Raw genomic sequence first — 16,652 nt, 5'->3', positions numbered from 1 at the left:
AAATTCAGAATGTGGCCTAATTTGAATGGTAACAGGGCTGAAGTTTATTCTATATGAGGGGTTGGAAAGTTTTTTTTTTTTTTTTCCGTTGTAAAGAGCCATATGGTAAATATTTTAGGCTTCGTGGTTCTCTGTAGCAGCCACTCAACTCTACCATTCTAGCACAAAAGCAGCTGTAGATGACATATACTCAAATAAGTGTGGCCATATTCCAAAAGTAAACTTCATTTATGGACACTGAAAATTTGAATCTTATATGATTTCCATGTGTCATAGAATTTTCATTTTTCCCCCCAACCATAAAAAATGTAAAATCCATTCTCAGCTTGTGGACCATACATTTTTTCAGTTGTGGGCTGGATTTGGTTGGGGGGAAGCGTAGTTTGTTGACTCCTGGGCTATACCATGAGTAAAATACAAGGTTGCTGAATACATTGGTTGGCTATGAAATGTTAGAGCGATGAATCTCCTATTTGGGAGAATAAAGTGTTGCTAAGAATTTTTAAATATTATTTTAAAAATATGTCTTTGTTCCCATGTAACCTAGTTTGAGTTGTTGAATCTTTGTGAACATTCCAAACATTTAATTTTTTACTTACTCAATAGAAGAATGGGGACAATAGTAATAGGCAACAGTAATCCTCACATCTTAGGTTGATGTGAAGACTAAATGAAGGAATCATGTAAAAAACTGATCACAAAGTCTCCATTCAAATTTTAACTAGCATTGTTAACAAAAAGATTTTCCCTTCCCAGTAAACCTCTCTCACTGAGCTCAAAGGATAATTTTTATCTATATCCTAGAGCTCAGATCCACCACCAACAGAAAGAGAGAACAAGCTGGTGAGCTAAGCTTAGCTAGCCCTATGGATTAAAGAACCTGGCTGAAACTTCAGCTCTTAGTGATGGGGACGGGGTGAATGCAGAGAAGAGCAGTGGGGATGCAGGGTAGGTTGAGAGCTTCAAGCAGGTGTTAACCCAAAGCCCAAGGGAAATTATATGCCACACATTATTCAATTTATAATGTCTGCTTTCTCCTTTGTCACCCATCAGGTTTGTCTCTGCCAGATGGTTTCTCATTTGGGGTTGAGGCTAAAGAATGACAAATATCTACCATGAAAGATTCTTGAAGACAAAGTAAAAAGCCTGTGTGTACCTATCAGCATTGACGAAAGAGGGCCAAGGACTCCTAAGAGCCAAGTATGGTACTTTAGCACCTACAGCATGTCCATTTGAATGAATCACTTGCTAAAGAACCATCTCACTACTCAACCAATGGCTGCTGACAATGTGTCTCCTCACTGTCAGTGTCACTGCAATATCTCATCAAAAAGAGAATTCTGCAGTATTTCATCAGAAAGACTTTAGCTCAAGGAAGTTAAACATCCTCCTTAGCAAAGGACAGGGTCCAGAGAAAGCCAGTCTGTCAAGCCTGCCCAGGAAGGCAGCATACCAATGACTGTGATGCCCAGGGTCCTCTCCTCAACTTCTGCAAATTCTATCATGGGAGTTTCACAATCACAGATGTTCAGGATGTGAACATCAATCAGGGCCCTTTTGCTCAAGGTATGGTTACCATGGGACAGATGGGGTGATATTTAGGAAGTTTGGGATTGACGTGTACTCACTACTATATTTAAAACAGATAACCAACAAGGATCTACTGTGTAGCAGAGGGAATTCTGCTCATTATGTAATAACCTAAATGGGAGAAGAATTTGAAAAAGAATAGATATATGTATGTGTACAACTGAATGTTTTTGCTGTACACTTGAAACTAACACAACATTGTTAGTCAACTATACTCCAATATAAAATAAAAAGTTAAACGGAAAAAAAAAAAGAAAGAAATCTCTACTCTGAATGTCACAAAAACTAAAGAGGCTGTTTACACAGAGGTGCTAATTTACTTTTTGACCCCTTGGCTCAAAGTTCTCTGTGAAGTTTAGATTTACTCCATATTGATTCATTCTTTCATCAAACATTTGGTAAAGATATACTGTGTATAAGGACCTCCTTGATGGCTCAGAGGATAAAGAATCTGCCCACAACGCAGGAGACACAGGTTTGATCCCTGGGTCAGGAAGATCCCCTGGAGGAGGAAGTGGCAATCCACTCCAGTATTCTTGCCTGAAAAATCCCATGGACAGAGGAACCTGGCAGGCTACAGTCCAAAGGGTTGCAAAGAGTTGGACAGGACTGAGTGACTAAGCATAAGCACACACTATATGTAAAGTCAGGGCTGAGCACTGAAGAGTGTGAATAAGTAAAAATCTTGCCTTCAAGATGGCAAAATGTGTGGCAAGTGCATTAGTGGAGGTCAGGGGATATATGGAGGGTCCAGAAACAAAGAGAGGGAAGTGTCCCAGTTTACCTGGGATGGAGGTGGCGATTGAGGTGGGGAGACTTCCTAGGGTGAAGATGAATTGATATTTCATCTCAAAGGATGAATTAGGGGTGGGAGGGGCATTCCAGGCAGAGGGAACCCCACAAGGGAAAGCATGACAGGAATGGTGGGCCACCCACTTGGGACGTTCTGAACAGCGCCCCCTGAGGGGGTTAACATATAAATGCTGATAACAGTTCTCAGGAAGCTGTAAGCTAAGACAGCTCCTAACGCCCCGAAAGGCTGAGGGGAAACACCAGGTGGTTGGGCACTCTTCACTGTCCACGCCTCGATGGCTAACACTGTGTCGCCCTGGGGCTCCTCCCTCTGGGTGCCTGGTTTCTTCCAGGTCCCAGAGTCAGTGCTGAAGGCTCATATTGCCCTTCAAACCAGGTGGGTGAGAAAGGGATAGTACTGAGAACAGAAACATAAACTCTACACAGAGTTACTGACAGATGTGTTGTTTTTAAAACAAACAATCCTGAGCAGGAAGGAAATTGTGGGTAGTAGAGGGTGAGAGGAGATACATTTATCTTGCAGCTGAAGAGTTTGAACAACTCTCAGCATGTCATCTTAATCAAATGAGACATTGACATGGAAAGGGTTTCAGTTCTTTAAAAAATGAAACAGAAATGAGAAAGGAAAACCACCTGTCCTGACCCTAAATGGGCCAGATATCCTGCTCAGCTCTTTCACATACACCAGCCCAATTCATAGCAGCCCTATCTTGAGAAAACAGGTTCAGAGAGACAGCTGTTGATTTGTGCATGGTCACACAGACATGATACAGATAAGTAGTCTTGACTGAACAACATCAACAACAACTTCCCTCCTAGGAGGGGTTTTTCTTTATGTTTCTGTAGCTGGCAGTGTTCAATTTTAAAAATTATGAGTTATTGTATGCGATCTGAAATCTCAAACTATTACCTATATTTCTTTTATTTCTCCCGTTATGTCTAGCTCAGTGTTGGGGACAAAGTAGGTGCTCAGTAAACTCTTATTATTGATAAACTGGCTGAAAAATCAGTCTTGCTAATCAGCATCTATTTATCATCCTACAACTTGGTTTTCCTTTATAAAATCTATTTATGGATGTGAGAGTTGAACCGTAAAGAAGACTGAGCACCAAAGCTCAGCTCACCATTGATGCTTTTGAACTGTGGTGTTGGAGAAGACTCTTGAGAGTTCCTTGGATTGCAAGGAGATCCAACCAGTCCATTCTAAAAGAAATCAACCCTGAATATTTACTGGAAGGACTGAAGCTGAAGCTCAATACCGTGGCCACCTGATGTGAAGAACTGACTCATTGGAAAAGACCCTGATGCTGGGATAGATTGAAGGCAGGAAGAGAAGGGGATGACAGAGGACTAGATGGTTAGATGGCATCACTGACTCAACGGACATGAGTTTGAGCAAACTCCAGGATATGCTGAAGGACAGGGAGGGAAGCCTGGCATGCTACAGTCCATGGGGTTGCAAAGAGTCTGACATGACTGAGCAACTGAACAACAAAAATGTTATTACTAACATGTATTCCTATTTTTTTAAGGCTCTCTTTTTCTCTAGATTTTGCCCCTTGGGGGACATTTAGTGATGTCTGGAGACATTTTGGATTGTCATAGTTGGGGTTGGGTGTTGCTACTGGCATTTAGTAGGTGTCGGCTAGGGATGTTACTCAACAACCCACAAAGCACAGGACAGCCCCCACTGCAAAGACTCATCGTATTAACCCAAGAGTTAATACTGCTGCTGTTGAGAAGCACTGGCGTAGAGGGTAGCAACAAGTGAAAAGTGACTGCAGTGTTGAGCGCGTTTCTCTTGCAGAAGAATCTAGACTTTCCTGCCTAAAGGCATTTCACATAGTTCACCTGTTAGGGCAGAAGGCACAGTGTCAGGGTCCTGAGGCCAAAACACAGGCCTACAACTGTGTTTCGTTGGGTCAACAGTGTTCAGTTTTTTAAAAATGTATTGCTAACTTAAAAAGTCATGTGCTTTTATTAAAAATCTGGATTTCTGCCTTCTCTTGAACACTGGCAACACTGGTCTGTCATTACCACCTGATAGAGGTGATATGTAAAATATTTAACTGGCACAGTAGAGTGGTGGCCATTCAGGACACCTCACCATCCAGAATGAACGCTTACCATAAAAGACAGTGACAGTCCCCAGGGCTAGATGCCAGCCCTGCCACCAGCCTCCTCAGCCCTGGCTGTCCCCTCTGGGGAGGACCGGAGCTCCTGACCCGTCCTTCTCGTCCCCTCACTACTGAGGCTGCTGCTTGTCACCTCACACATACTCTAACATTTTCCTCATACAGATTTAATGGAAAATGAAGTCTTCACCAAAAGTGGGAAAATAAAAAATAAAGATTCTCTGTTTCAAGACAAAAGATATTTTTACTTTTTCGCTACTTCAACTACTTTACAACTAAGACTAAACATACATCAAGGTCTATGTTTAGCCCCTGTAATCTTGGGATTTGTGGCCACCACTTTGGCTGAAACAACTTCTCTTTTAAAATGCAGAAACTGGGACTTCCCTGGTGATCCAGTGGTAAAGACCCTGCACTCCCAATGGTGGGGACCTGGTTCGACCCCTGGTGGGGGAACCAAAGATCCCGCATACCACAACTAAGACTCAGCACAGCCAAGTAACTTTTTTTCAAATGCAGAAATTCCCCGGAAGGCTAAGAGTGGTGGAACTTTTACTTTCTTTGAGACTTTTTGCCTTCTCCGGGGGCATAGCTAAGGCTGGTTTACAAACGCCATTTCTAATTCTCCCAAGGGTCCCACTAAGTAGCTATAACTAGTTCCATTCTATAGACAAGGAAATATGCCCCAAACTAGTCCAAGGTCATGCAGCTAGTAAGTTTTATGACTAAAAGTCAATCTTGATTTGTCCGATCCCGAAGTCTGTGCTCATTGCTCTCTAAGATCTGCTAACCAAGACCCTCTAACTTCAGGGGTCAGTTAGACAGGTAAGAAAGAGACCTGCACCAAGTCCCAGCTGCTAGGATCCTCTTGGCCTGTAAGACACATGGGGGCAATCAGAAAGAGTCTCTCCTTTGAGAGGGGGAATGACCATCACTGTGTCCCCAAGACATTTGCCCATTTCAGTCACTGTAACCATAGCTACCAGCTAGTGCACATCCACTTTCTATGTATTGGATCAAGCTCTTTACAGGAGTAATCTTTAATTCCTTTCTCCCATTTTTCAAATGATAAAAAAATAAAACAAAAAACTCAAACAGATTAAGTTGCCTGCCTGATGTCAAAAGCAGAACAGTAACAGAGTCAAACTGGTAGTCAAGACTCTGACCTCATGACCATGCTCTTCCTCTATACTCTGTTGTCTACTCCCTTCCAGGATACAGCCTAGAAAACCCAGCTCCTGGTTAGTCCCTGAATTTTGCCTTCTATGACATTTGACTTTGGTGTTAGAGTAATACTGCATATTGTGCCCACTGGAAATTTCTGTGGGTCTGTTCATTGGTATAACTTCCTCCTTTGGATGGTTTGCATAGGGCACTATGGTCAGGTTCCCTGAGGCCAAGTTCCCCGCCCAGAGGTCAAGTTCCCCCCCAACCCCACCGAGAGGCATCAAAGCCCTTCTTGGGCTGCACAGAGGAGGCTGAAGAGGGGAGAGAGCAAACAGAAGATGTCGACACTTGCCTCCTCTCCATCTCCATGACCCTCATTCTTATCAGAGAACATCTCAAAAGGCTTTGATGTCTCTTTCCTCTGGAATGTAAAGTGGAGCGTGGGATCGCACCACTGGCCCTGGCGGGGAGAGACAGGGCTGGGGCTGGGCAGGGAAAGAAATGCCAGAGCCTGTCCGTGTAGGGTCTCGGCCTCACCTCGGTAAATGTGAGATTCACAAAGCCGCCCCGGAAATTCAAGAGGAGGTTGGATTTTCGGGAGCCACAGTTTCCAGAGGCTTGAGTTGCATTGGGGTCGATGTTGAAGTATTTCTGAGGTGAAAAGACCTAAACCAAATAAAATAGATGGGCTCAATGAAGAGAACACTTGAGTTGGGAGACCAGAAACACAGGCTAGAAAGGAGTCTGAAACTCGAGGCTAGTGGGTTTTCACTGGGGAATTTCAAAGTCCCTGAAAGACACCTCTCATTTCCAATCTGTTAAGATTTTTTTTTAAATGAAAGAGTGCTCTCACAGTGAGGAGTTCCTTGAGAGATAATTTGTGGCAGCTGTATTCTTGATAAACTGTGTGAAATTTAATTTTTGTTCAGTCAAACATGCTGGACACTACAGGAAATGTTTTGCTGAACTTTTGTTTCAAATAAAAACCTGAATGTGGAAGTTTTACTTGCAATCACAAAAATGGTGTAAAATAGGAAGAATTTTTATAGTGATTCTTTCAGTAAGTCAAATAATCTTAACCCCTCACCCCCAATACCTCCAACCAATCTTCTCATTAATCTGGATTTTTCGTATTCATGTCACAGGTGGTTGGAACAACCATTGAATGCAAACCTCTCATTTCACAGGAAAGTTGTTGAGGCTTGAATGTCATCCAGAGGGACAGGGCCAGGCTGGGGTCAATGCTAGACATACCCCACACTCTGCCCATGCTGGCTAAAAGTGAGGAATGTGCATACTTAAAATTTCGGTGTGTGCTTTCCTTTGTTCATACAGTCACTGTATCAGTGTCTATTTTTACAGGTATTCTAAAACAGGTTCTCTTAATAGAGGACCTTGGAGAAAGGAACTTGCAAGTATCTGTTTCATTACAAGATACAGGATGCAGGGGAATGTTCGTTTTTAGTGAGGCACTCTCACTCAAACTTTTTGAAGCCGTTGTTATGGTCCTATGGCTCCAACTTACCGACACGGAGTCTTGAACCGTCAGCTGTATCCCCATCTCTGCTTTGATACACAGCTTGCTTCCATTGCGAACTTGATAAATTCCCGTCTTGGGTGACAATGGCTGTGGTGCAAGGGTGGGCCTGGGAGCTATGGTGGCAGGCGAGGCCGTTTGGGTGGTGTTGTATGTGGCTGTGGTTGGGCCTGGGGTGTGGGTGGGTTGAGTAGGTTTCTGACTGGTTGTGATGTTGTGTGGTGAGGTGGACAAAGTTGCTGGAAGGGTGGTCTGGTTACTGAGTTGGGTGGTTTTCCCAGTTGTGTGGCTGGCAGTCGATGGCCTGTTTCCAGTGGTGTGAGCCATTGGGTTGACGGTGACTGGTGGTGAACTGGGACCTACACTGAGGCCAACTTTAGCCTCAGTGACTGGAAAAGTCACGTGTGACTTGTTGGGTGTGGCCAGGGTTGTGACTAGGGTGTGGGTTGTTGGAGTGGTTGGTAGGGTGCTCTTTGTAGTTACTGGGGAAGTTGTTGCTAGAACTTCTATGGTTGTGTTTGTGGTTAGGGTCTCAGAGCTGGATGTTTTGGCAACTGTTTGAGAGGTGACATGACCATCTGTCGATCTTGCTGCTGCAGTTTTGTGAGGCACGTAGTTAGTTGGTTGGAGGAGAGAAGGTTTTACTGTGGCCTGTCCTGTTGTAGGTGAAGAATAACCTGTGATTTCTGGAAACACTTTTGCTTGCATGTGACTGTTGTAATGACTGTCATAATACCAAATCGCTGCAAATTAGAAAAAAAATGTTAATATACCAACTAACAACTCACATTTGTTAGTCCCTCCCAACTGCCACTTTAATGTTTCATTAAAATTAACATGCATTTTTTAGATCTGGGGAAAATTTACAAGGATAGAATGGTGAAGGGAACATCACTCAAAATTCTTCCACGAGGTCACAATTTTAACATTTTGATTGCACCCATGTTTTCACAGGATTGTGATCATACTGGGGTTTTTGAAGCAAGGATATCGAAGTGGTTTGCCATTCCCTTCTCCAGCGGATCGCGTTTTGTCAGAACTCTCCACCATGACCCGTCCATCTTGGGTGGTCCTGTATGGCATGGCTCACAGCTTCACTGAGTTACACAAGGCTGTCATCCATGATCGTACTGGAGATATTCTTTCCTTTTGTCTGTACGGGGTGTGGTACTAACACCCCAGAGAGCATGCTCAGCTAGATACCTGAGTGTCAATGTCACTTCATTTTCCATCTTCAGACATGAATCTGGACAGTTCCTGGGCAGAGTGTGTTCCTGGGTAGGATATTGCTGGGATGATCTGACAGAGCTGGGGCAGCTTGAATAACAGGAATAAAGATCTGCTCAGACTTGTACAGTTTTCATAGAATCATATAATCCCAGGCTTGAGAGGGGCCTTAAAGATTATCTAATACAAACCCTAATCTAATGTGTGAATTTTGCTGTTGGATATTTTGTCATGTGTTCAGCCAATCTATGCATAATTGCCTCCAATGACAAGAGATTCAGTTCCCTTCCATTTTTATCTTGCCATCAGTTTTCTAATTGTAGCCCAATTTCTATCATTCCCTTACTTAACCCTTTAGAGTGGTCCAGTCTTTTCCAGCTAAGAAATTAAATTAACCCATAAAGGCTCTGATATATCTGGTGTGCATGTCCTTCACAGTTTGGCTTAAATGTTGGCTCCTTAAAGAGTCTTCCCTGCCCTCCCCACATAGAACAGCTCCCCGTTCCCAAATTCTCCATCATAGTGTTATTTTCATTGCCCTCACTGCACTAATCACAACTTGTAATGATATAAGGGGATGGCATTCAAATATTTAGCCATAAGCTTGGCCAGACAGTGTGTACTGGCCCTGATTATATGTTTATAGATTGTGCATCTCTCCCACTAGATTAAAGGCAACCTCAAGGTGGGAGCTGTGGGTTGTTTTTTTTTTCCTACCACCAGGGCTTGTGCATTGAAGGTATTTAGTGGTTACAGAATGAATGAATAAATAACAGAATGTGTCAGTGGCGGTTATAACACTGTAGACCTCCTAGCATTATTCATATGTTTATTTGGCTTCTTCGGGTCTTGGTTATGGCACCCCATCTTGGTTTCCCAATCAGGGATCAAAATCACGTCCCCTGTATTGCAAAGTGGACTCTTAACCGCTGGATCACCCTCCTCCTACGATTATTAGAAGGCTCAAACAAGGTGATTTGAGTAAAAGCCTTTCTGAACTATTAAGCAGACCTAGAATGTGCTTTATTGTCATAGGTTCTCTCCCAGGTCACCCTTCAGGGCCAAAGGCCTCTGACTCTTTTTCAACCAGAAAAGTTCTATCCTTGTCTCCTTCAGGCACAGAACAAAACCGAAAGTGGACGAGTGTGATGATGTCTCAGGAGAGCTTACGATCAGGTGCACTGAGAGATGGTGCTGTCTCTTCAGTGCTATGGTTTCAAGGTGTTTACCCTTTGTATTTTCACTCATTGGAGTGGGAGCTGCCCAGTGTCAGGCAGTGACTTGGAAAAACACAGGGAAAATGGAAAGATTGTTCTATGCTGGTGTTTATAGAGTCCCGAATTTTGTATCTAATAAAAATCATCCACAAACTCCTTTACTCTCTCTCTTTTTCATCCAATATATTTCTAAGTTGGTACTTTCCCCATAATAATAGCAATAAATCTACAAGCCACTTACTACATGGCAGACCTCAGATCAAGGGTTATCTTTCATCAACTCTTCTCAAAAACCCTTTGACAGGTACTAATCTTTCTGTTTTTCAGATGAGGAAACTCAATTTTAGAAATTTCTATTAACTTGACCATAATTGTCCAACTAGTAAATTTTGGAGCTTTAGACCCAAGCCCCTGTCTGAAGCAAAGCCTGCCCTTGGATCTGTGGATGGGTGGAGGTAGTGTGTATCCCTGGGAAGAACAGTGAGAGAAGAGACAAAAGCAGAGGAGAGAAGAAGAGTAGGGTGCCCCTTCAGTGACCCCAGTTCACCAAACCTGCATCATGGTGGTCCTTAGTGAGGCTTTCAAAGACCCACATGCTAAAACAGTGATCATTTTCCAGAAGAAAAGGCCAACTGTAAGTCCAGTAGTAACACTTATCAATTATTTCTGCACAGCTGGTTTGTAAAAGACATTATTAATGACATTAAGTTACTTGAGACTATTACTAAAGAGTCTCTTGAGTCTTTTCTGTTTCCAAAATGTTTACTTAGACAACTGAAATGTATAATATTTGAGAGTTATATCAACTGATTTTCTGGGTTGTAGATTTGCTTTGCAAATCTTTGTAAAATCACTCCCTGTGGAGCCTTTCTGCCCATATTGTAGAACCTGGGGCAAGGTTTCTCCATTCAAGATTATTATGAAGGTTGACAGTTGCTGAAGATTTATCTTCACAATTCATTTGGGCTAAATCTGAGTTGCTGTTTCCTGGGTCAAGAACCCAATAGGAATCCCATTAGGATCATAGTATTATGATGGAGAAATAGAATTCACTCCCAGACATGGTGTCTAGGAATGTCTGTAGTAAAAAGCAAAGATTGCTCCAGAGAACTCTGGGAGATTGAGAACCACCTGCCTTTTGCTCTCCTGGATGATTAGGTCCTTGATAAAATCCCACTGTGTTTACCTTATGCTTACGAGCTAAAGTAAATCTTTTCAATTGAGTAGAATTTCCTCAACTGAGTAGCACACACTTTCAAAGGGGGAACCTTCCTGATAATACAATTAGAACTCCTCTCTCAGTAGTGATGAATGAGCTCAAATAAAGGGAAAAAACACATTGGCTATTCATGAATGCACAGCACCCCAAACAGGAGAACACTCATGGCACCCTGCCAAGTGTGCTTGGTGTACAGGAAATCTCTGTGAGGTGCCCGGAAGTGATGGCATCTCCGTATGATACATGCCTTTGTGGTGAACAGATGCCTGGGGCTGGTAGGTGACAGGACAAAAAGTGACAGTGTGTTACAACTAAACAACTCTGGGAAATACTGTTCTTATATTCTCCTTCTCCAATCGAGCCCCTCTCCTCCTTTCCTCATAGGAGTGTGAGGTATATAAGATGGGCCGATGATAAGACGGAAATTTGACAGGGGTAGCTCTGCTGTGCATTGAAATATGTCCAAGAAACTTCATAAGTTTGTTAGGTACTCAAGGAAATAACACTCGGAAAAATACTCTGTTTTTACAATATCTATGTTTATGACCACACATATATGCCCAATCTTTGTCAAAATTGGGTCATAGTTTTTAAATGGGTTCTTTGACCCCTAGAGGTTTAGTTAAGTTCTCTGAGACCCACAAAGAGGGAAGTAGGCAGAAGCAAGGGCAGGGCATAACTCAGAATCTCTGAGCCTTCCTCCTGCTCAAAAGAACACAACCTGAAATCTGCACATTGATTTGCCAGGCTCTCACTCCCAGAACCTGAGCATCTCCTCTCCAGGATTCAAGAGACTCAGAAAATGAGTACCCTAGAGTCTTCACCCCTCTAGATGGTGAGCTGCAGCAAGTGGTGTGAGAAGGTTTGGATTTCCCTACAGCTCACAGGAGGATCTGAAAGATAACCCGTCAACCGGGCCCTGGGAAAGCCAGTGGCCACACAAGTACTACTTCTCTAGGTATTTCCCAGTCAGTTGGGCCTTCCTAGAGAGCCTTAGTTTGGTTTCCCTGCCACACCCAATTCAACGGCTATATGGGAGACTACACTGAGCCAAGCTCCTGGCCAGGTACTGGAGGCAGGTCTTTATTCTTAGCGGCTCCAAACCTGTGAGGCAGATACAAAAATGGACTACACACCTCAGTGTGACAGGGGTTATTATTGAAGCAGGCCCTCTGAGTGCTATGGGGTGAGGTGGGGAATCTAACAGAAGAAGTTCTTCAGCCAGACAAGAGAGCAGATGGCATCCTACAGGCAAGAGGAAGAGTTTGTGCAAAGGCACAGGGGCCTCAGAGCCTGGCATGTCTGCAGAACAGCAAGGGGGTCAACATGAAGGGAACAAGGGAGAGTGTGGGGAGGAGGGATAGGTGGAAGGCCAGCAGGGAGTGGGCCTGGTGGGTTTTGGAAGCTACACTTTGCACAGCTGTAAGGAACACAGCTGGAGAGTAAATGGAGCCCCAGGGGCCACATCCAGGGGCAGGGAACTGGGTATAATGCCCAAGCACTTTCTCTGGCACCTCCCTGGGCAGCAGAAGCAATATGAGGCATGGAAGACTGTTTCTGGATGTGTGGGGCAGTAGGGGTCAGCCCTTGGCAAGATTCTGCTCACAGTTTCACAGTTTAGTCTTAGAGCATTTAGCAAAAAGATGCAAATCCTATCTCTGTTAACTTTCGGGGGGACTTGAGACTCAAAGAGAACCTTTGAACACAAGGGGCTCCGGCCCTGTGTTGGGAGACTGCTGGCTGACTCTCTCAAAATTCAGTCTCTCCTTTTTCCTTTGTAAATAGAACCATGAGTTGAAGTTCAGTGCTTACTGCTTGGAATTCATCTCCAAGCCTCTTTTCCAGATGGGAAAGATAGAAATGTGTGACTGAGTTCAGGCCAAAGCAGTAGAAGAGGTAGGGTCATGTGGACCTTCTGGGAAAGCTGCTCGAAGGGAGCTCAGTCATTCCTGGGGCCTCTCTGTTGCCTTCCTGTTTCCTCCTTCTATCAGCCTGCAAGTTGTATGTGATGGCTAGAGCTCTGCAGATGAGAGCTGTGAGGAGGTCTTGAAGGTGGAGGTCATACATAGGGTGGTGGGTCCATGAGAATGAGTCCCCACACACCTGCTCTGACTTCCTCTTGACTCATTTTCACTTAAGAGGGAAACAAACATTCATCTTGTTTAATTCACTATTTGGAGCTGGTCTCTTGTGTGCAACTGAACCTAAATTTGATTGATACCAACTTAAATCCCCTTATTTTACAGGGGAAGAATTTGAGATCAGGGAAGCAAAGTGACTGGAAAAAGATTACACAGTAAGCTTACTTAAAAGCTATGTCTCTCCAAGCAAAATGTCTAATGCTTTTTGCTCATACCCAATTAAGCAAGTATTTCTTGAATATATGCATGTAGGAGCGTAGTGCATAAGTGTAGAACAGGGACCCCGATTTGTTAGCTGAGTGCCTGTGTTCACCTCTAAGAATGTGCAGCTCAGAGAGGAAAGGGCAATGTGGGCATTTCCCCTCCACCTGCCTGGGCATTTATCACACACTCATTGCATTCTTGAATCCCCCAGTCACCTGCCAGCCATTGAAATTTTGCCCACACATTGCTCACTAAGGGCTCCTACTACACAGAGAACTTATGGTTTTTTATTAGTTTGTTCTGTTAATCATAATAATGACTTTCCATTTTTGCCTCCCAAAGAATGTGAAACTCTAATTCTGAAAGGAAAACAGCCTGGATTAGGGCAGCTGGCCTGACTCTTCACCCAACTTTCACGATGATTTGGGTTACACTCCAGTGCAGGTGTGTCCCCATTTGAGCACGTTAGTGGGGCCGTGTGGACAGAGCTAGTTCCCTTACACGTTCAAGTCAGTGGTAGTATAAGGAATTGTGAATCAACAAGCAAGCTTTACGAAGTACATAAGAGGACCCTGTGTCCCAGGGAGAAAACGCTCCTGGTGAAAGCAGGGGATAGGGACATAAAAGGATCATTAAAAGCTTAGCTTCCTAGACAGTCTCTCTGATCTGAAATCCTTGCAATTGAAAAATAAATCTTTGATGCCCTGGCTTACATCCTTCTGAGATGGGGCAGTTTGTCAACCACATCTCATTCATCTTCACAACTTATTGTTACATAATATAAATGTAGCACTTCATTTGAGAAAGGCAGAAAAAACAAAGCGTGACATACTTTCCCCAGAGTGTGTGGCAAGAGCCCCGTTTTTAAGTCCTGGCTCAGTTCTTCACCTCTTAAATGGGAGTGATTTCTACAAACTCTCCCTAATCAGATGCCTAGAACCCATTTGGGAACCACAGGCAGTGTCTCTATCTTCCTGGGTTGACACCTACTCTGCCTGACTCATGGAAAACAATCCAAACCATGGAAGCCTTTGGGAAACAATGAAGTGTGCTCCACATGTAGAGTAATAAAAAGACAGTCCCAAGTCAAATACCCACAGTAACTAAAGTCACTACAGCTATTTCCAGTCTGCTCTGTCCCACCTTGGTCACTGAACTAGAACGAATTTACATTTAATAGGACCAGATACGGTGGGGTCACCATGGAAGGTCATGTGTGTCACTCACCAACCAGAGCCATGAAGAACATCACCACTGCAGGGATCTGCCAGGACATGACTGGGGAGCCAGGGAGCACCAGTGCCTCCCCAAGCAGCTGCTAGGCTCAGCGCTCAGCACGGCTGGGTCTTCTGAATGGTGGGAGGCTGTTGCCAGGGCAGGTTCCTTCTGCCCTTCACTCAGTTGTGGCCGAGAAACCAAAGTCACTTATGTTATGAGAAGCAGCTGAGAGGCCCTCCCAAGCAGTGCGCTGAGGGCGGGAAACCACAAGTGGCCCTCCGGTGAAAGCAGGCACTTTCGGTTCTGCCTTAAGTGTTTGTAAGAAATGGGGTGGGGGTGGGGCATGTCCCCCAGCCCGATTAAGAGCATCTAAGATTATTTTCCGCAAGAGGAGGTGGATCTGTGTCAGTATCTGCTTCCTTCTCTCATAAGCTGGGTCTCCATTTTTCTCTAAGATCTTGAATCTACTTCTGTATAAACCCAGAGACTCTTCTCAGCTGAGAGAAAACCAATCCCTCACTCATGAGGAATGAGTAGGAGTCAAAACTCAGTAGTAGAGCGCTGTCTGTCTCTGTGTGTTCACAAGAAGTCGGAGACAGCCCTGCTCGCTGCTCAAGGTAGCCTTATCTGGCACCCTCACCTTGCAGGGAGTGGGAAGAGTGTGGTCTAAAGAGCTGGGGAGATTTGGGGTTTGAATCTGACCCTGCTAACTCAGCAGGTGTACAACCTTAGGTAACTTCTCAGAGCCTAGGTTTCTTCTGTTGTATAATAGGGATGATAATGCCTACTCCCAGTTGGTTTTTCTGGAACATGAATAATACTCAATGTCTTGGAAAGATGACCTTTTCATCTCTTATCTCCTTCCTGTATTAATTAGATGAAGCAATGATGGTCTCTCAGAGCTGTGAATCCCAGTCAGGAGGAATACGCATATAAGCAGTAGATCAGAGGAATGATGGTTTAACTAACCAACTTGACATTAAAAAATTACCTTGCAATACTGTCCCAAGTTTGCTAAGGAGTTTTAAAGGTTTAAAAATTAGTACTTTTAAAATTTAAAGCATTAATCAGCCATTAACAATATTATAGGTGGTCATTTGGGGCTTCCCTGGTGGCTCAGTGGTAAAGATTCCGCCTCTCAATCCTGGAGACTCGAGATCCAGTATTCTTCCCTGGGAAATCCCATGGACAGAGGAGCCTGGTGAGCTACAGTCCATGGGGTTGCAGTCAGACATGACTGAGACTGAATGACTGAACACACATGCACGCACAACTCCCTTGAGCTCCTGGCACGGGGTGGCTGTAGCCTGATGGCTGTGGGATCACAGGTATTCTTCCCCTTCCACAGTGCCCTGGAGGGCTAAAATCGCTGATGACTCTGACTTCCTTCTTTACTGATACGGCAGGAAATATTCTATTTCTCAAGTCAAAATACTGGATTATAATTGTGGATTTGTTTATTTCTCTTTGCAGTTCTGTTTTTGCTTTGTGTATTCTGAAGCTCTGTCATTGATGTGTAAACACTTAGGCTTGGTATGTCCTCTCGACAGATTTACCACTTTATTATTTTTAAGTGATTTTTATTTTTGGTCATATTCTTTGTTCCGAGACTCAATTTGTTTTTATATTAAATAGTTATTCTTCCTTTTGATTAGTGTCAGTATGGGATATCTTTTTCCATCCTTTTACTTCTAATCTATTTCTGTCTTTATGTGTGCATGTGTTAGTCACTCAGTCATGTCCGACTCTGCAACCCTATGGACTATAGCCTGCCAGGCTCCTCTGTCCATGGAACTCTCCAGTCAAGAATACTGGAGTGGGTTGCAATTCTGTTCTCTAGGGCATATTCCTGATGCAAAGACCAAACTCTGGTTTCCTGCATTGCAGGCAGATTCTTTACCATCTGAGCCACCAGGGAAGCCCTTGTGTCTTTATACTGTTAGATAAAATGAGGCATACTAAAAATTTTTTTAAGTTTATTTGAGCAAAACTCAGTTCAAATTGGGCAGGGTCAAACCAGAAGTAGTTGGGAGAGCTCCACTGATAGAAGCTAGGGGAAAGACTTTTCTAGAGAAGATGCAGAAGCAAAGCAAGGAAATTATTTGATTGGCTGTAGCTTAAGTGGTTGTGTTCTTTGAGAAAGTCTAGCTGGCTGTGTGTGATTGGTTGTCTCTAGGTTTCAGT

At 43.7% G+C, this 16,652-nt stretch overlaps 1 protein-coding gene across 4 annotated transcripts in view; it reads right to left on the bottom strand.

The window, feature by feature from the left end:
• The window catches only part of LAMP3 (lysosomal associated membrane protein 3), a 31,691-nt gene extending 17,009 nt beyond the window's left edge, over positions 1–14,682 (bottom strand). For 2 of the 4 annotated variants that reach the window (XM_070372893.1, XM_005892537.3), the window contains exons 1-3: positions 14,478–14,681; positions 7,231–7,985; positions 6,243–6,371 (exon numbers count right to left, since the gene is read on the bottom strand). In XM_070372893.1, the coding sequence (XP_070228994.1) occupies positions 6,243–6,371; positions 7,231–7,985; positions 14,478–14,526 (933 nt within the window). In that variant the 5' untranslated portion in view covers positions 14,527–14,681. Of the gene's footprint in view, positions 1–6,242; positions 6,372–7,230; positions 7,986–8,445; positions 8,542–14,477 lie in introns of those variants that run through there. The other 2 variants (XM_070372891.1, XM_070372894.1) reach the window with 2 other exon arrangements.
• Positions 14,683–16,652: the final 1,970 nt, after the last annotated feature.

The sequence above is a fragment of the Bos mutus genome, chromosome 1 (genome assembly GCF_027580195.1).
Source record: "Bos mutus isolate GX-2022 chromosome 1, NWIPB_WYAK_1.1, whole genome shotgun sequence".
NCBI classification, from domain to species: Eukaryota; Metazoa; Chordata; class Mammalia; order Artiodactyla; family Bovidae; genus Bos; species Bos mutus.
This window is presented reverse-complemented; position numbering and strand designations above follow the sequence as displayed.